Raw genomic sequence first — 20,632 nt, forward strand, 5'->3', positions numbered from 1 at the left:
GGGGATCTGGGGAGTAGCCAGAGGAGTCACGAGGCGACGAAGCACGGACCGGCGATCTCCTCTCAGGAGTCCGCGTCTGTGTCCGAGACGAGATAGCTGCTTCGGCGGTACTGTCAGCCTGTTCATTGCATTTGACACTGCAATGGACTGGAACCCGTGGAGAACGAGCCTGTGCCCTGCCTCGTAGACGAGTTTGTAAGCCATTAACACTTCCATAACCAACGGTGCGAGGAACCTCGGATGCCAGAATTTTGAATTGCTTGCAGGGCAGATGTTTAGTCAGTTAATACCACTTAATTTCGTGCGGTAAATTGAACGATGTGCTGCAGAAAGAAGAGTGTGACATGAAAGTTCCACAGCTGTGGATGAGGGTTCATGCGAAAGGCGACAACCGTCAACTACGGCTTCGGATGGGGCGACGAACGCCGACGAGGACTTGCCATTTTAGATGCGCCATCGGTGTATGCGGCGGCAGAGCGAGAAAGCTTCGCGTCTATACGAGAGTATAAATCTGGGCTCGAAGGACGTGAGGAGGAACCTTATCTCTGCGGTCCCGGAGGTCCGGAAGACGTGCGAAGGTGGGTGGCACAAGCAGGGACCAGTGTGCGGTTGACGATGTGACGTCCTTAGATATGAAATCACTGAGAGCCTATAGTGTCCTCTGCGCGACGCGATGGAAATCACTTTCAGGACGGTATCGAACTTTCCTGAAGAGTGGGTGACGGGGTATGTGCGCACGCAAACGTAGGAATTGTCGAGCCGTTTCCCGCTCATGGAGGACCTCCACCAGGAGTTCACCAGCTTCAGGTATGGCTTGCTTGTTTCAACCATTCTTGGAACTCAAAGGCAGCGACGAAGGCTTCGGGCGAATAGGGTCCGAAGTATATTTAATGATGTTGTAGACACTCTGTGCAAGAGTGGGAGGCTGTAAAGCACAGTCGCCCTCACCAAAGCCGCGTGAATGGTTAGAAGCGAGCGTTGATCACAGTTCCAGCCCAAGCCAGAAATATCTTGTATTCCACGAAGCCATCGCTGCACTTTGGTTTCAAGGTGCTTAATGTGGCGAGCCCAGCGCAGGTTAGAATCCAGTGCTACACCAAGGAAGTGATGGGAACGCACAGGCTCGAACTTTTTTTGCACCCACCCAAAGAGTGAAATTATGGATAGCATGAGTGAAAGGGAACTCGACGCACTTTTCGGGCGAAAGGTCCATTACAAGTCGCAAAAGGTAGAAATGAACATTGTTTAAGCCTTGTTGCAACGATGGCCAGTGCACTTCGTTGCTAAGCTCGCAATGAAGCGCACTAAAGAAACCCATAAGACCCAGAAAGACTTTTCGCGATGTCTTCGCGATAGTGCCCCAAGGTTCTATCGGGAGCTTACGTCAACACGCGATCGCACTAACACGGCACTGACTCCAAACACGGCATGTAGCCTTGTCATATAAATAAAGCAGACCACATCTGACGCCCCTGAATACAACGAGATAGACATAAGGTGTACTTGCCTGTATATGGCCCGGGGGCTAAAGAAAGAACGAATACGTTTTAGGAATTATCACACGTAAAAAAGATGCACAAATGCATCGAAGAAGAGCAACAGCCAGGAAGCACATATGGTTCATGGAGAACCCTACACCCTCTCCCTCGCTTCACATACGGTTCGTGCGTTTTCCTGCTGTCGACTAACAAGGCGTTACATAAGCAGTAGAACTTTGCGGTTTGCATTGATCCTAATGTTTAACGGCTGAACGGATTCTTCCTCGAATTGGCAACCCGAATTGAGGGATGCCTCTTTTGGGTGAAATTGACCTCGCTGAGACGTTTGTAGGGTGCACACTAAGTTGTTTTGCAGGAAATGCAGTTGCATCACTGTTTGTACTAAATCGGTACATAGCTAGTTCGAGTAAATGAACCTGCTCCCGAATTTAGCAGACAGGAAGGTCTTCCGGAATTTATAGCACATGTTTAATATTTACCCTATTCTTACCTCGAGGACTTCAGGTTGTAATACGCAGTAATATGAAATTGCCATACACTACTTCAATATGTGTGACATACGCACAGATGACACTACACGTGTAGGAGGCGGGGATAGCAGTTCACTCATTCGACCACACGCTATTTAAGTTCTACTATTCAAAACTCACTGGGGCTAGAGGAGCTCAAGCTGGTGGATGAACGACAAGGACTCGTAAAATGATTGTGAGCAATGTGTTAGAGCCAGGGCCTAATGCGAGACTCAGTGGCATGCTATTCAACTGAAGCGGCAGTGCTGCTCTCTGAATTGTAAACATGCAGTTTTCACCGCTTCTGGTTTGGTGACAAAACAACATCCGGTTTCATAGCAAACGCGCTCAACGCCAAATACTGCGCACACGTCCAACAAACTCCCCAAAGCAGTTATACTGTCGTTCCGCGAGCAGAGCACCTATACCATCATCACCTCATCATCAAGCATCTAGACTAAGAGAAGTCTCGCCCACAAAGCGTCCGTTTTTCATTGATTGACATCATTCGCAACCAGTCTCGTGAAGAATTCGTCGATGTAGATTGACAATACGGGAACACTGGCCAGTCATACAGAAGGACATCGTGAGGGCTGGTTGAAAACAGGTGTATGATGTGCACCCCTTAAGTATTAATCAATTAATTGAGGCATAATGAATTAATGCAAAAGTGCCGAAATAAAGTCATCCCAAAAGCGGAGCAATAAATATAGATCGCTAAGAATTACTTGCAAACAGTGCAAGCAACAAGTTCGGAATGTTACCAGCAGCCCCGGTTTTGGCAGTTGCACTCGACTGCGAATCTTTGGCAGCTCAGAGAAGTCGATGAGAAGGTCATTAGTAACCTGTAGTAAGACATTAGCTTACGCACAGAGGCAAAGCTACAGTGTGCTCGTTTCCACGTATTCCTTGCTCTCAGGAGGACATCCTTACGGAGAGAATATGTCACTACTCTACGACGAAATACCTAAAAAAAATTGTTTGAATAGGGGCGCAAGCGAAACAGGAGGCAATCTGCGCTTTTCTCCCAGATTTTGAAAGTGAAGGCTAATTAGCAATGTTGTAGCTGTACGCTCTCTTCGAAAGGATCTCGATCCCTCTGATGCCGCCGAACACTCCCTCCGTGTACCCTTCACAGCTTTAAGGGAGGAAGAAAGAAACGAACGCCCTGGGGCCTCATCTTTAACATGTTATCCTATAACGCCCGTTAACTACACATCACTTCGGCCCGTGATTCACTACGTGTTCTTCTGCGAGCATTCCAAGCGTTATCGGGGCTCTGTAGTAAATAGTGAGTTTTAGTATACCGTTGATAAAGTTATCGTCTCTATCGGAACCAATCGCACTCGTGCGTGACTCAGAATCTTATCCACTGATTGGTTCCGATTGATAAAGTGAGACGCTATCCACGTTATCAACGGTCTGCTAAAACTCTCTAATAATAAATACTTACGATAAACGGGGATACCCCCATCCCGAGTGAAGATGAAGATATCTGAAAGAGTGAAAAAAATAATTCGTGGAATCTCTACAACGCATTCCACACTATAGGCTGCGTTGAGCTTGCTGGGACCGTGCAACAGGGTTTCCCTTTACAAAGAAGCCACGAAAATGCCTACAACCCCCCGCCCCCGGATGACTGGCTACAAGCGTGCTATAAAGGATGTTCCAGTTAAGGGATGGTCTCGCACAGATCGACTGATTCCGAAACTTAGCGGAAGCTATATCACGGGTGCTACAGGAACATAGTCGCGAAAGTTGCGTCCAAAACACCGACGTGGTTTTCGAAAAATGTACAGAAATATGCCGTAATAGCAGACGCTGGAAGCTGCAGCTCGATTAACTCCCTCTCATGCAACGACGGGAGTGACATCGTTATACGGTGACCACGGAGGAAGGTTGGGGCGACCGAATAACGAAAGAATTGTTTGCGATTGGAAGTTGCCATGCGCCACGTCGCAATGTCTGACAGCGAATTTGGCGGTAGTGACAGGTCGATATCACTGAGCGGTGAAGATGAGTTCATCAGGCCAGACCGACTGAATTAGGAGACGTCGATGACCTCAACGCAGCTGGCCCTTTGCCACAACAACGATGGCCAGCCAGTGGAAATGAATGATTAACCCATCGACAAATGCGCACTTTTATGCGTTTCCTGATCCTGATCGTGACACCGCTTCTGAATTCTAAATTGTACAAACGTTGCAGGTGTGTCTGTAGCCACCGCTCGCCGCAAGAGGCTTACGAGCACATATACTCTATGGCTGTAGACAGTGACGACGCCGGATGACGCTGCATCACAAAATATGCGCTCTTCCCCGATTTTTGCGCACGTCGGGAACAGTGTCAGCTGCGCTTCGTTTCTTTGATACAGCGGCTGGATCGAACGATAACCGGCATAAGATTCTCAACTTACACTATTGTTTATAGAATGGGGATATCTTTGTCTAAGGGAATAGGCGATGTGTTGTCCGCATAATTCGCCCTACCGTCACGTACACAGGCTGTAAAGGTGTACCTTTGTTGCACAGTTTTTTGTTTGCATACAAACATGTGTGTGCAATGGTACACCATGCAAAATTTCAGGGCTTGGGCACTTGGTCGTAAGCATCGCGACTAGGATACCCTTCTGAAGGCAGCTACTCTCAGTATCCATTCGAACAAGTGGCAGGAGGTTGTCAAAGTGATAAGCGAAGGCATTCCTTCCATGTCATTGCACCTGCAGCAAATGTGAAAATCAAGGAGAGGCTGATCTACGTTGAAAAAGCCCCTTTCAATGCCATCCCATAAGTACGCATCAAAGATCATGCCTCTGCGTAGAATAAGGCCTTATCATCCTTATCATCATTGATGTATTTATTTATGTGCATTCCTCAATGGCATCACAAAGGCGTTACGTTTCTCGAACGTTTCTCAAAGTAAGACAGGAACCGCTCATATCACGTCAGTGATGAGCCCATACTAGCTCACATTTGAATTCGGTGTCAGGGGTTGAGTGGTAACATGTCGGTTGCATGCCATTTCGCCTATTTCCATATCGCCTAATCCGTATTATCGGACTAAGGATGCGGGAGGGATGAGTGCGTTAGACAAAAAGAGGGCTGCGGGTGCACTTTCATAAGGCGAAACGGTACTATCGACAAGTGGCCGCTATTTACATGCCCCGCTCCTACAGTGACGTGTGCAAGAAATGAATGGGGTCGTCCGACGACGACCTTACGTTGTACGAAACAAGGTCCCTTTACATTTGCAAACGAAAGCGTCTGCAATACCACTAATAAAACGAAATAAATAATTATCGAGAATATAATAGATATAATCGATGGATAGATGAATATTCAACGTAAAAAAGGGATAAGTTTCCATACAGACTGGACGCGGAAAGGGTCCTGCTACCACTTTGGAGAATCACTAGCAGGGACACTGGGTCTCGTGAGGACTCAAGGAATTGGACTTGGAATGAAAAGGAAAAGAGACAGGTTTTTGGGTGAAATATGAAAGTCACTGAAAAGGTTAGCCAGCTGTAGGATTCGAACCCACATCTTCTGGATTTCCGGTCCAGGGCTCTACCAATTGAGCTAAGCTAACACGCCTTCTCAGCGACCTCCAGGGTGCGTCACCTGAAGGAACAAACCAGTCACTCTCTCTCACTCATCCTCCTTTCACTTTTACAGTTTTGCTCACTCATACACACATTCATACGACAGCGATCGACGCCAGCAACAAATGTTGAACATGAGAGAACTGATGAGAAAGTCACTGAAAAGGTTAGCCAGCTGTAGGACTCGAACCCACATCTTCTGGACTATCTTATTTATATGGCATCTTCTGGATCATTGGTAGAGTCCTGGAACGGTAATCCAGAAGATGTGGGTTCGAGTCCTACAGCTGGCTAACATTTTCAGTGACTTTCATCTTTCATCGTTAATTTCTTAGGCAATTTGAGGCTTTGTATGTATTTCTCCCTTCTATGTTGTTCCAGCCTCAGAACATCAGTTCTCCCAGGTATTTGGGTTTTTGGTAACTTCAGAAAAATAAAGAAAACTTGAGGAGGGAATACGACGGGCATGGCCAACGATACACCGTGACCAACCAAATGGTCGTGGCGTGGTTCCTGTGCACGTGACCTGTTGCAGACCGCATGAATTAAGCACGCAGAAACAAAGTATAACAGGCAAACCTGCAAGAGGTTTACCTGAAATAGGCAAAGTGACTTTTGACAGCACACTTGAATAACACCAGCAAAGGGCGGCAAGTTGCGGATGCGTAATCAAGTTTGACTTTCCGACAAAATTTCTTGCATTTACTTTTCAGGAAGTGCAAAAAATGTATTACACGCAATACTATGCTTGGATAAAGCCAGTGAGATTGTAAAGGTATGTGAAGATGCGAAAGTGGCTTTTGGCATCACTCCAGTGGACCACCACCTTTCATCACGTGACACTTATCAGTGGGCGATGTGTAAGTGACTCAGCATACATTAGGCCAAATAGGACCCCCTTGAGTTGGAAGTTGGTGAACCTCTTATGGGATTGCGAGATAATTCGCTAAAACGCATTAGCAGAAATGGGAATAGGCGAATTGGGAAGACACGAACATGTCCAGCATGTTAGTATAAAAGATATAACTTTGACAAATGCGTAAGAGCCTGTGTGTGTGAGCTTGTGCTCTTGTGGCAGGTGGTTTGCAACTTGTTCGCCTCTTATTTTTGCATGTATCACACAGGTGTGTTCATGATCCTATACTGGCTCATATTTTGATTCATTCTCAGCTTTTGCATGCTGACATGTTCAGCACGTTGAATATACAAGATGTGGAAATCTACAAGATGGAACAGCGGTCTGCCTTATTTTTGCTTATGTTACACCAGTGTGTTCATGATTCGCTGCCAGCAGTGTCAAGCTAGCATGTTGATTATAAAGGTTGCGGTTGTATTGTATGTCCACAGCACAACCAACTGCGTAGAAATGGTGTAGCTGGTGTAGCTGGTGTAGCTGGCACGGAAAGGCTTATGGGAACTTAAAGCCAGTGGCCTCCTTGCTTGAACATCAGGTCGTCTTGCTTGAACATCACATCACATCAGCATTATGCAGGAAACAAATAAACAGGTGTGAACTTTGCGAATTTAGGTTGCTATATCTGTGCCCGTCAATATAGCAGTGTTGCGGATTTGGCCGCTCAAATCGGATTTAAATCAAATCCGCATTTTTTCTCAAGGTAGTAAATCAAATCCAAATCAAGTCCGGATTTAATTTTCGCAAGTTAAATCAAATCCTTTTAAATCCGGATTTGTTTTTCCGGACCTAAATCAAATCTGCTTTTAAATCCGGATTTATCGAATCTTTTGACAAATCCGGAAGCCAAAATTCGTGCAGTAGCATTACTAAACCTATAACCGTGTCTACAAATTACTAATACTGCACGTATTCACTAAACAGCGCTTAAATAACAGCGTGATGTGGCACAAAGAGCAATAAATTTCGTCTGATTGACGAGGATATAAAGGGCCAACCTATCAATCCGGTGGCCGAAATTTCATTCATATTTTAGGACATAAATTTTTTAGTTTAGGACGACATGTTCAGTTCTATTCACTTTGTTTTGACGTGAATGCGTGTACCTTATGCGTTCATATGATGGCGAAGACCAAGAGTTTCGCGACATGATTTGGCAAGCTTGAAACCGGTCGTGCTTGAAGACTCAGCTAGAGGTCCACGGGAAAGGTGCTGTCCAATGGACAGAATAACGTTAACTGCGTTCAAAGAACTGCACCCGGTGCTCCCTCGGTGCGGTGAGGGCAAGTGATTGGAACAAAACGGCTACTCCTGTCGCTCTGGAGAGAGGACGCCGCTAGTGCGTGTGCAGATTTCAGACAAGGTCACATCAATTCGCGTAGAATGTGAAACGGCACTTCGCTCAATTTCAAATCCATGCATCTTGCGAGGGAGCTTGGCGAAATCCATGCGCAAATCCGCTGAAAAAGGGGCGATTCAATCCAAATCCAAATCATTCGTGAAAAATTCGATTCAATCCAAATCCAAATCCTGCCCATATTTTTTTGCGCAAAATCAAATCGCAAATCAAATCCGCCAGCCCTCTGGTGGATTTAAATCCGGATTTAAATCAAATCCGTGGATTCAAATCCGCAACACTGCAATATAGAGGGTGTCGCAGAAAACGTATCATTGAATTATAATTTAAAAAAACCTGCAACACAGACTCATGCAGCCAACAATATTTGTTTTTACTGGGTTTCTGCCACCTCCTGATGGGAGTGTCGTATAACGTAAATTTAATTATGTAAATTTTTGGGAGCTCAAGTTTGAAATTTGCCACTTTTTACCCCACCAATGTGAAGGGTGTCTCTCATTTACAGATTAATACACAGATTAATGATAATTGACAGTGATATTCAGGAGCTAGCCATCCGGAAAAAATATACCCGAACATCATGCTCTACGGAGCTCCCACAGGACAGCGCAAAGTGAATTTTTCAGCGCAATCTTTGTCGGTCCGACGAAAGGAGGTTCGAAACCCAGCCCACCGCAGCGTCGGAGAAAGGAAGAACAGGGGCATGGCTTATCGAGTGTGACTTTCGCTGGGATAGTGCTTTCCCTATTTTAGGAACTGCTTCTTTTTCTACTATCACTCTGTGGGCTGGCTTTGGAACCTCCTTTCATGTGTCTGTGAGCAATTGCGCTCGAAAAGTCATTTACCGTCCCTTTAATTCGCGAACGGGTGCAACAATCGAAGAACCTTTCTCTACAAGTACCTCTTCCAGACTGCCTGCAAGCTGAGTCAAGTGTGAATGAGCGAGAGGCGCTCATTTCATAATAATGAGTTTCGTGAAAAGCAAACGAAGAAAATGAAAATACGTAAACGTATAATACCAATTTCAGTGCCAAATGGAGCCCTGTTTTTTCACGAGTTTAAATTTTGTATTAATTAACGAGCACTCATGGCACTCATTCCGACAGTACGCAGCCTGTAGGCGGTACAGAGTTGAACTGTTGCACCCGTTCGCGGATTATTCAGACCAGGGATTTAAATGAAACACCCTGTACGGTAAATACACTGGTATATGGCAACTACGGGTGGTCGAAAATGCGTGGCCACTTGTTTTGCCAGATCCAGAGGAGTTAGTGTTCGATTGGTCAAAGCGTAGCAGTGTCGCATGTTCAGGTGGCACGCCGAACGCCAGGAATTTGCCAGACTGCACTTTTTTAGCCAGTCTTGGCGAAACCGACACTGGTTTCACATCACCCAGTGTAGACACACCACCGACACCGTGTGATTTCACGGGATATATTGGGGACACCTCTTCAAAATGGTCGACAACGGGAGGCGTACGCCTTTTTTCTACCGACAATGCGCCGCATAGCTTGTAGCCATAACTAGTAGTAGCCGCATAGCTAGTAGTCGCACAAAGTATATGAGACGCACAGCAAGTTCCTCTCAAGAAATCAAAAACTGAGTGTAAGTGGACAGGTTCTTACTGGACCTCTAGTAAATACTCACAAATAAGTCCTGCGCCGATCAAAAGCACCACCAAAAGCCAGACCCTGAAAGAACAGAACAGAACGTAAAGAGTAAGATTTTCGGAAGTATAAGGGGGGAAAAGTGGGCAAAAGTTATACCGCCAAGGCCAGAGCAGGTCCGCGTGACGTCATTCTACTCGGATGGGTCCCGGCCACTTACACGAATGTACTAGAGTTACATTTATCTAGATATATGAGAATATGGGTTATTCTGTGTTGAACAGAAAAATTTAGGCATCCGATAATATGCAACAGGCAACACGGGACCATTTAGCTTTATTTTAATTGAATGCAAATTAAATTTAATGCAATTCAGAGACGGTTAAGTCAACTATTAGGTGGCTTTTTGCTTGTTCCTAAACGATTTCTTTTTTTATCATATTGACTCGGCATTTTCCAGAAGATTTTCCTGTTTTCAAATACACCTTGCGCAAAGCAGAAGTGCCACACAGAGGCGACCGACCAACGACACAGACTGGCAGTGTCTTGTTTGCAAAGGACGGCGGGGCAAAATAGCACTGGGTACTGTATGGTTTTATTGCACATCACGTGAGGTTCTTCATCAGGGAGGGTTGTGTAGGGGCCCACGGGCTTAACTGCTTGGGTTACCAGGGCGTGTCTCATCTTCCCCCGAGGTTTGGGGGAGATGACACAATGGCAGTGGCAATGACAATGGCATTGTATTGTGTTGTATAGACAGTGTATTGATATTGACATTGTATTGTTTATTTACATTGAATTTCTTGTTGTGTGCGTATTTTAGACCGCTTCGTTTGTTCTGCTTTTGCAGGTCAGAAGTTCTAGACCACTCAGAACGTGTCCATGTCTAGTTCGGAAAATTGGAAAATTTCGCGTTCGATCGCAAATTTGTCTCGCCTTGCACCACCTTACCCTTCAGTCATAAAAATGAACACCACCAAATAACACACTCCTAGCCAACTACAAATCCGAGTGACATCCTTCTCTCCGCTGACTTGTTGAAAATGGGAGACGCACGCCTTTTTGTGACACTTGTGAGCAGGGTTGTTAAGTAATTGAGTAAAAGTATCTGAGTACGTGTACTTAGATACTTTTTATGTATCTTGAGGAAATATTAGATACATTTTCAAACACGCACTTCTAACTGTAACTTCATTACTTTTTCAGTAACTTGTATCTGTCTTTTTGAGTATTTTTTGAGTAAAAACGACGCAACACCGTCGCCGAGCAGGAGGTGGCGCGAAGGGTGCGCCGACACTAGGGATCCTCCATGCGCATGACAAGCAGCAGAAACTCGTCGTGGTCGTGGCTCCCTACCCGACACCAGGCACGAGCTCCACTCCTCGCCCTTCCTGCGGGTGCTCACGCCCTCGCACTCGCAAGTGACATTCTTTGTTCCTCGCCACGGGAGCCTTGGCGGTAGTGAAGAGAATGGCCGAGTTTGAAGGCGTCGACGCCACCTCGGGCGCGGACGTCGTCTGTGAGGCTGTAGCTACGAGTAGCCCGAGCAAAGTCGCCTCCGTTCAGTCAGAGGTGCTGTGGCCACAATATCAAGAGCACTTTAAAGTCATCAGAACGAAGGAGAACGGCAATCTTGAGGTGAAGTGTCTCCGCTGTGAGCCGAAGACGAAGTTCCTGAGCGTCTCACCCGTCCCTGTCTCGGTTACCCCCAGTTTAGAGGTTCCTTTCAATTTTTCGCCTGCAATTATGTACGATTACCCAAGAAGAGTTGTCTCTGTGGCTCTAGAGTGACACCTATCATGAGCCAAAGGCGAAAGATATGGTCTGCGTACAGAATTGCAAAGAGTAACTCCACCCGTAGTCGGATACTTTTCTAAGGTATTTGTAACTGTATCTCAGTATTTTTTCCTGTCAGTAACTCTAACTGTAACTTAATTACTTTTGAAGCTGAGTATCTAAGTGTAACTTAGTTACTTTTGAAAAGCAACTTTAACAACCCTGCTTATGAGACAGTAAGGGTGTGTTATACGGCAAAGCTCAGCTCCTGACCCCAATGGCACGAAGTCCTGCTTACCAGGTCTTTAACTTCTCCCGGCGAGTTTTATCTGAAAAAAAAAAGTGATTTCCTCGTATGCTCACACCGTTTTGCGAGAGAAGCAATCTAGCGTACTTACCACTCTGCATGGATGTTGAGGCATCCGCGTGGGTTGCTGAAAGAAAGGTGTTGCGGTCAGTGTACATTGAAGCGGTATGTGGCATCGCACAAACCGGCACACAAACGTGCAGTTGTAAGCTCATGAAAAACAGAGCATGCGTCGTAAGTAGAACAACATCAGTGTCACACCGTCCGCCATGAATGAGCCGCTCTCTGGTTTTGTTGGCCTTCCATACTCGCAGGATATTCTCCTCGATGCGTGTCGCATACAAGCGTGGATACAGTTTTATATCGGTCAAATAGGCTATCACAATTTTGGAAATTTGTTCTTGCGGCTTCCAGGATCTGTATTTGTTATTACAAAAAAACTGAAACAGAATTCAGGGAACAGTAACTGAAGTCATAAAGGAAACGCGTGTTATCTCAGCCTCAACAGACAATCACAAGGATTGACGGTTTATTTTATTTTTTTCTAGAGTTCAGACGCACAACATGTTACGATGGATTTGTCCTTTCTATGTTGTTCCAGCCTCAGAACATCAGTTCTCTCATGTTCAACATGTTACGGCCTTAGAGGAGGTCACTGTAATTGTGTCTTCTAGTTTATCTTGGCGGTATACCGAAGGAATTGCCAATACGGTTGAATCAATGTAGAACAAAGGAAGATAGCTCGCCACTGTGCGGCTAGTTCGTAAAGCGCGGCCGCCGAGATACTGCATGTCGCCGTCGCCACCGTGTTTGCATTACGACAAAGATGGTAGCAAAATCACAATAATTTGCGGAACGGCTTATTGACATAGTCTTTGGCGTAGTCAATTTGCGGAAGAGATCGACAAACGAAGTAGTGTGGGCATGAACGAGGCCCAATTGCGTCTAGGTGCAGCACGGCCAATGGGCGTAACCACAGGATTTGACGCAAACCCGCCATTGTTGTAACTATCCTCAAGCGGGCGCTTTTGGGAAAACTGCATTCTCGTCCTGGTCGCACGTCGTAGAAAACATCACTTTGAGGTCATGTGACTTTGTTTACATGTCGTTTTGCCGCTTGCCGACATATTTCCGTCGTCATAACGCCAAGAGATGGACGTATTTCGCCAGCGTAAATTATGCGGGGCTTCTTCCCCAACATGGTAGCCCATTTCACCTTACTTTTAGGTCCATTGAAGTTCTTTAATTTGTGAGTGAAAGAGCATGTTGGAGCGCAAGTGGAAGGGGTGCCCTCTGTGCAGACAAGGCGCGAGTTATTTCTTAGTCTGCATTAGCTAGCAACAGAGACCAACGAGAGCGAGAATTTGAGCGGTCCAGTAGCAGCGACTCCATGCAGTACGCAAGAAGCACGGAGAACGAGCATGGAGAACGGCGGATTCTTCCGTGTCGTATGTTTGAAGCAGATAATCTCCAACAGTTTGTCACACATAGTTCCATGATTTGGTGGTAGACATGAAGCATACGAGCATACGTACCATGTACAGTCTCACAGGATGCGTCGCGCGTCGGCTCTAGAAGACAAGCACGAAATGTTCGTTCAGGGTATTGTAACAAAACCCCGGGATAAATCCCCGGGATAAATATTTCGCGAACATTTTTTTACGTGGCTGTGCGCCGTCTGAATGAATAGGGGGCACTCACAACTTTTAGAGAAAAAAATCTGCCACCGAAGCAGGTCATTTGTTGCTCTAATTAATTTGTTTTGGTTTACGTTTCGGTTGTTACAGTTACGTTTCGGACGCATTTATTTTGTCGCGGCTCGTCGCGGTGAAGCTCATAAGGACTAATTCATTGGTGTACGAAGTGAAGACCCTCATTTTGCGCTTCACTGCGACCATCCGCGACAATAATATGTGAACCGAAACAAATTAATTACTGCAACAGATGACCTGCTTCAGCGGCACTGAATGTCCCGAAAGGCGTAGCACCTATTTTAATGACGACAAGGCCCTGCTTTATAAGCTATGTTTCTTTCTTTTTTTTTCTTTTTTTTTGGGGGGGGGGTTGGATTTGTATTTATTTAACCAATGAGCTCCTCTATTTATTCACACGGTGCGCAGAATGGGACAGATACTTGTGAGGAAGAGAGTTCGTAGATTGGTGCATCCGTCCGCGAACTATTTAGCCCGTGGATTTAACAGCCGGTATAGCTCCAGAGGACAATAAAAAATGAAATTGTGATCTGCCGTGTACGTTTCGTACAGGCGTCCCTTGCTTCATACACGAACAGTTGCGGAATCGAAAACTACTTTCATGTATAGCCACACGAATGATGTCTTATGTACAAGTAATTCGAAAAGTGATTGCGTCTACTTTCATGGGTTTTCTTACTTTTAAAAAAAATTATATTATACCTTACACGGTATTCTAGCGTGCTTGAGGGAACATTTATTCTGCTCTGCGCGACATTAACAGAACCAAATTTGCCGCTACCGTTGCCCGTACGGCCACTTCCGAAAGCTCGGAGAATTCTCTCGCATGATACGAGGATCTGACGGCGCTCTCTGAATCCGAATTTCGTCAGACACCATATCAGTGAGCCAGTCGTTTTACGCAGAAGAGGTAGCTCTGGTTATTGCAGGAGAATGACAGGCATATCCTGTAACCTTTCGGACATGACCACCGCGTCCTGAATGCGGCGACTAATTGCTTCCGAGAGAGCCCCGGGGACCGCTGTGTAAGCCTTAGCAAACGCCGCTGCCTAATATAGCGGACGGAACAGGACGGAAGAGAACGCAGACACACAACATCAGCAACACTGCGCGCTCAGAACCGGTCTTCTATACGTGGAAGTGACCGTCAAAGGGTTTCTGAATTTCATCTTGATGATGCAGAACAATATGGGCATGGCGAGTACGAGAAAGACAACGTGTCTGTTTTGCCCCACCATATACGGCAAGACGCAAGTCAAATACCCGTTCTGAATTTCACCGCCAGTAAAAGAGTGACGCATAAGCAGCAGCCGGTTCTACAGCTCGTTTATTACGCGCATTGAGGGGAAAGTTGTCCCGTGAAAGGGACGGTCTAGTACCCCTGCCCCTTTTAGGAAGTGTACCATTCGAATGCCCATTGTTGAAAATGGAATACTGCAAATTTTCCCGACAAAGCATGTCAAGGTTATTAAATAACCGAATTAAATTGATAAAGATTGCAGAGCATGACGCGATTTGTGTTGGCAACAATAAGAACGGCAACGTCGCCCTGCGGGGAAGTCCGTGATAACATACAGGAATCGTCTGCTTTTGCGCAAGCTAGTGCACCTGCGGGAGCAGACGACCTTCAGAGTGAGTGGGGTCCACGGGACGCACTCTCGTATATTTTCTATCAGTTGTCAAGCAAAAACGCATATTCTAAGAGGTGCCCCACAAGGTGGTTTAGAACAACTATGTTAATGCTCAGGGACAAGTTGAAACTAGCAGAACACACCAAACCTATCGTAAATGTGCAGTCACTGGCCATCGACGCGCGCAGTCGCATTACAGCTTCGCAAAATTACGAAAAATATATTACGCGGGCTTCCATTATACTCCCCGTTGCACAGTGATCATGTTTCGAAATCGATTGTAGGCCGGCCATCACCATCTGAAAGTGTGTCAAACTCGGAATACTTCCTTGGGGGCTGTGTTGTACCTGTTAGCGAAATACAAGCACAAGCGATACAAGCGACAAGCACAGCAATGCAGAGCGCTGTGACGGAAAGGGAATTGTAGTGCATATACCATGCACAACAGTATGAATATGCACAATCTGTCGAAATGGTTGCACTACGAAGACCTTTCCTGCGTGTTGTATTTCTTCTTGTGGTCAGGGTCCCTGATCGGCATACTGCGTGGTATGCGTAGGTCAACAAGCTCTGGATGGAGCTAAGCATTATAAAACCGCTCAAAGTATACCCAGCCCCAGTAGATAGCACATTGGATACAGCTATACTCTGTTCACGTCCATACGATCTGACATGCTATCTGGTTGGCCCTCAGTAGCTGTAACAGCCTTCAGCAAGCACATTTTGCACTGCAGTCTAATTTGGCAATCCAAATTAATGCAAATTCCGCAATCCATTTCTGTTCTCTGACGTTATCTTCATGACAGCAAGTGTGCAGTTGAATGGGCTGTGGATTCTCAGAGCTTGAAATTAGTTGAACAAGTGCATATTGTCCACATGCTTCGTCCTTGAACAACACAAGGTCCGTTTCCGGACGTTCCTGCAGACAGGTCTTGCGTTCTGTCGCTTCTGTTAGCTCTCGATGAAAAATTGCTTGATTCGTGAGAGTCTGGTACTACTTAAAGATTATCCAGATGCCTTCTCTTGTAGAATTTCAGGGCTTGTTCTTTGCGTCTGTTCCGTTTTCCGCAGGCAGGTTTCCTGCTATGCGTAAAACCATGACTGGCAGGCACAGCACAACCACGGAACGAAGAATTCCGAGATAACGAGCGACAGCTGCGCGTCCACACTCCAATTATTATCACATGCGAAAAGACAGATTGTGACAATTCATCTGGTTTTTTCCACTTGTGCAAACATCTGTGGCATGCAGATAGATGGCACCACCGCGCACACCCAAAATCCCAGCGAGTCGGCATTCGCTAACCACTGCTCACAAGAATCCGTGTAGCAACACTATGCTTCGACATAAACAAATTCTTTCGGGACTTATTGATTTTAGCGATATTTTTCTAGTACTTAATGGGATTAAAATTCTCACCTTAGGTCTATTTATTTTGTGACCAGCCAGCAAGTCTGAAGGAAGCGCGAAACGCAATTTCCGACGTCAGCAAGAAAATTTCCAACACAGAAGACGAATTTCTGGCACCATTAAGTACAAGAACCCATTGAGATCCCCAATTCAAGACGTATTTTGTGCAAATTGAGCAGTTCCTTGTATAGTTATGCGGTTTGAAAAATGCATGAGGAATGCCATTGAGTAAGGAGGGTGTTGCACCCCCTTGGCAATACCACAGTATATGTGAGCGTGACTCAGTGCGACACTGCAAATTAGGAGTGGGATCCAGAGCGCCCTGTCAAAAACTTGACCTGTGTTCTTTGACCTCAACACTCTTGTTGAACACGCCGTGGTTATTTCCTTCAGTTACAAAGGAAAAGAGTGAACATACGTTTGGTACAATTCCATAATTCCGGTTGCGGCGCACGTAGGCGTATCCACAGGTTTCTTGTCGAGGGCTAGACGGACTATTGACAATGATTAAGAGCGAGAAATGTGGTCGGCACTATGGAGCGGGGCATTAAAAAGTACCGGTATTGGTAACGATACAGAAATCGCTTTACCATAATAATAATTGTAATAATAATAATATGTAACGGAAATAATTTACGATACCGGTTTAAAAATGTATCGCTATACGCACTCCGATATAGAAAAAAGTATCGATTACTGTAACGGTGTTACTTGCAACGACGATACATATAACACTGCTTAGGAGACTCCTTGGACAACAGGATGCTTAACTGGGAGTCGCTGATGACGTAATTTAAAACCTCGCGGAAAGAAAACACGTGACTTAGCTTCCACGTGTTGGATTATGCCCCACATTTTCTTCAATGCAGCTACATTCTCCGCCGGTGGAAATGTCTGTGTGGGCCTATTTCTAGAGCACGGTCCTTTTGTCATGCCCGCAGGCCGAAGTCGTGCGTGACATTGGATAAGATTCGAAGCGCAGGTTTCGCCGTCCGCCATTACGGCACGTTTCGACAAATTCCTACAAAACGACTTGATTATTCATGAGCAAAAACTTGCACCCAAAGAGAGGGTGAAGACACAACAACACAACAGCGGGAACTGCAGCCCGCGTGATTATTCAGAATAAAGCTCGTACGGTTGTATACGTGTACAGTACTCGTGAAGATAGTTCTGGCTAAATTTTGGAATCGCTCCGGCTGTACGAAACCGACCCGAAGCGCCATGTGGTTCGCTCTCAGGGTTTCCAGATTGGGCTATAAACCGCCAAGTTGGGTTACTTTTTGTGAAAGTTGGCGGGGTGTTTTTCATGTTGGCTATTTGGCTATTTTTGGGGCTATACCAGCGTTTCACGCCATGCGCTCGGATGACAGCACGCGACCACACGACGAGTGTCACCCCTCGTTTCTGCATTTGTGTCCCGGCACACATTAATGCACTGCCGTCTGTCAAGACTGAATAAAGTAATGATCCTTTGCGCTTCCAGGTCGGACGTGTTAATGGGCAGCAGAATAGATATGAGCAGATACGAAGACACACAAGTCGGAATCCTTTTTTCGGAATTCGGTAATTCTGTGACGGACATAGGTGGTGATACTGCAACGCAGCTTTTGTTCCTGTACAATCAGAATTTCCAAGTTCAAAGGAACCAATTCCCGCGCGACTTTATTCTTCTTCTGAACTTGCTGACTTTAAATAAGTTGTGCGAACTGGAGAGAGTACGTAATGCCTTGGGCTCGCTGATGTTCGATTATTAAACGCCCCAAAACTAATGCTGCTGGAATATTAAAGACTGACCATGTACAGGTCTGTTTAGTAACATAGCTTAGTAACTACGGCGCACATATAAACGGTTGCGCGAGTTGCTCACTTCAAGGACAGGTTCCCAGCTTCACGTAAGCAACCCGCAATGTGGCGAGCATGGGAGCACCTTTACGCAAAGTTGCCGCTTGTATATTGGACTTGTACTTGATATCATGGTGCCTCGGGCTTGGAGTCTTTGAAAGTGACCTTTATTTACGTAAGCAATGAAGTTATAAGCTACACGTGGTGCATCATATCTGATTCAATACATATATTGCGGTTCTTATAGACGCTGTTTGTTCCACTTTAGAACATCGGAAGAAAACATTTACCAGCGACTTAACACAACATAGAATAACAACATTTAATACGAGACGTTTCGTCTCGTATTAGTCCGCGGCATGGGACGTTGCTGAAAAGACTTCATGCCATCCGAATCCTACCTGAACATGTTTAAAAGCGAACTTATGTATCCATAATCCAGGAGAAGTTGCATGTTTCCCCCAATCTTATGGTGTATATTCTCCCGGTTTGTGAACTTTTGGATATTTTGGCTTTTCTTTTTTTTTTCTTTTATGCGTTCGCGTGAGTTGGCTATATTTGGGCTATTTTCTGAATCAGTTTTGTCGGGAGACCAGCTTGGCATCTGGCAACCCTGTTCGCCCTGCGTATTGAAGCTTCGCATATCCTGCGCGCCGTTCTCACGGAGCGTTTCATATGATTCTGCCTTGATGGATGTTTTCTCATGCAAGATTCAGGGTTAAAGATGCAGAGTAATGAAATAAGTCATGGTTTTTGTGTGGAAGCTCAGTCACTTACGGAGGGCGGATGTAGAGGTCGAACGAGTATCTAGAATGAAAAACAGAAGTAAACTAACTGATTCTAGCGCAATGTTCTATAGTGATGCGAGAGCCGTGGCGCATAATGAAAATCCAACGTCTGATATTGCGCGAATATTTTTTTTTTTTTAAGGACGCACTTGAAGAAAAGGGAGAGGACATTGCAAGCGTAGGCCACGTTTCTTCACTCGTTTTCTTTCAGGGATATCTTGTGTTGTACAATTCGCGCAGTAATACTGACTGCCTGGCACTTCAAATGTGTCTTGAGGCACGAAGCAAGTCCAGTCGCAGGACATTGGGGAACGGGATAGCATTTCCCACGCAAGAACGCCTTTCGCATCTGGATGAGATATTGTATAAGCACTAACCAAGCCTTATCTCGTCAATGAAAACTCGAATGACCTGAAACGGAAGCACAATGATTAGAGAGAACCGTGGGCATGTCCGCTGGAAGAGGTTGCCCAGGTCATCCAGCATCCTCATCTAGTGTCAAGCACATGTGACCGTCATTCGCAGTCGCTGCACAACTGTCTTTTTGTTCAGGCTTGCCTGCACAAACAATAAGGCTTACAGCTTAAAGACGTTGTTAGACACCTCAGGCAAAGCAGACATACTCGATTTTTCACGGAGCTTCCCCGGTTGCGTTAATTTCTTTAAGGTGCAAGGTTACATGGATAATTCTCTTACAAAACTACTTTCTGAACCCTTACCGTGAACTTACCCTTACCCTTACCGTCAACAGAGAATGTTGTCTGATGTTGAACAACGTTGTATACAGCATTCTAGCTCTTAATCAATGTGGAAATTGTACCTGGTCAATGGTCGATTGTCAACGTAAAAGAGACAAGAGATAAACTGATGTTCTGAGGCTGGAACAACATAGAAGGGACAGATACAAACAAAGCCTCAAATTGCCTAAGGAATCAACGATGAAAGATGAAAGTCACTGAAAAGGTTAGCTAACCTTTTCAGTTACTTTCATCTTTCATCGTTGATTTCTTAGGCAATTTGAGGCTTTGTTTGTATCTGTCCCTTCTATGTTGTTCCAGCCTCAGAACATCAGTTTATCTCTTGTTCAACAGGTGCCGCTTGCGTCGATTTCCATCGTATGAATGTGTGTATGAGTGAGCAAAAAATGTAAGAGTGAAAGGAGTGTGAGTGAGAGTGAGTGTCTGGCACGAGTTCGGTTCCTAGAAGCGTGTACTACCCTTTAGTGATCTGCGGTATGCGGTTGGTACCAGTGGCACCAAAGCAGGAAAGAGTAATCCGGATTACATTGCTCCATTGTGCTTCTGGCACGAGTTCGATTCCTAGAAGCGTGTACTACCCTTTAGTGATCTGCGGTATGCGGATGATACCAGTGGCACCAAAGCAGGAAAGAGTAATCCGGATTACATTGCTCCATTGTGCTTCTGGCACGAGTTCGGTTCCTAGAAGCGTGTACTACCCTTTAGTGATCTGCGGTATGCGGATGATACCAGTGGCACCAAAGCAGGAAAGAGTAATCCGGATTACATTGCTCCATTGTGCTTCTGGCACGAGTTCGGTTCCTAGAAGCGTGTACTACCCTTTAGTGATCTGCGGTATGCGGATGATACCAGTGGCACCAAAGCAGGAAAGAGTAATCCGGATTACATTGCTCCATTGTGCTTCTGGCACGAGTTCGA

At 45.6% G+C, this 20,632-nt stretch overlaps 1 protein-coding gene across 1 annotated transcript in view; it reads right to left on the minus strand.

Annotated features, from left to right (window-relative positions):
* LOC135388476 (uncharacterized) overlaps nt 1-20,632 on the minus strand; it is a 120,715-nt gene that overhangs the window by 51,219 nt on the left and 48,864 nt on the right. Inside the window, exons 3-10 of the mRNA XM_064618057.1 lie at nt 19,334-19,367; nt 18,946-18,975; nt 13,105-13,140; nt 11,661-11,696; nt 11,561-11,591; nt 9,527-9,570; nt 3,462-3,503; nt 1,508-1,525 (exon numbers count right to left, since the gene is read on the minus strand). Coding sequence (XP_064474127.1) covers nt 1,508-1,525; nt 3,462-3,503; nt 9,527-9,570; nt 11,561-11,591; nt 11,661-11,696; nt 13,105-13,140; nt 18,946-18,975; nt 19,334-19,367 — 271 coding nt within the window. The remainder of the gene's footprint in view (nt 1-1,507; nt 1,526-3,461; nt 3,504-9,526; nt 9,571-11,560; nt 11,592-11,660; nt 11,697-13,104; nt 13,141-18,945; nt 18,976-19,333; nt 19,368-20,632) is intronic.

The sequence above is a fragment of the Ornithodoros turicata genome, chromosome 3 (assembly GCF_037126465.1).
Source record: "Ornithodoros turicata isolate Travis chromosome 3, ASM3712646v1, whole genome shotgun sequence".
NCBI classification, from domain to species: Eukaryota; Metazoa; Arthropoda; class Arachnida; order Ixodida; family Argasidae; genus Ornithodoros; species Ornithodoros turicata.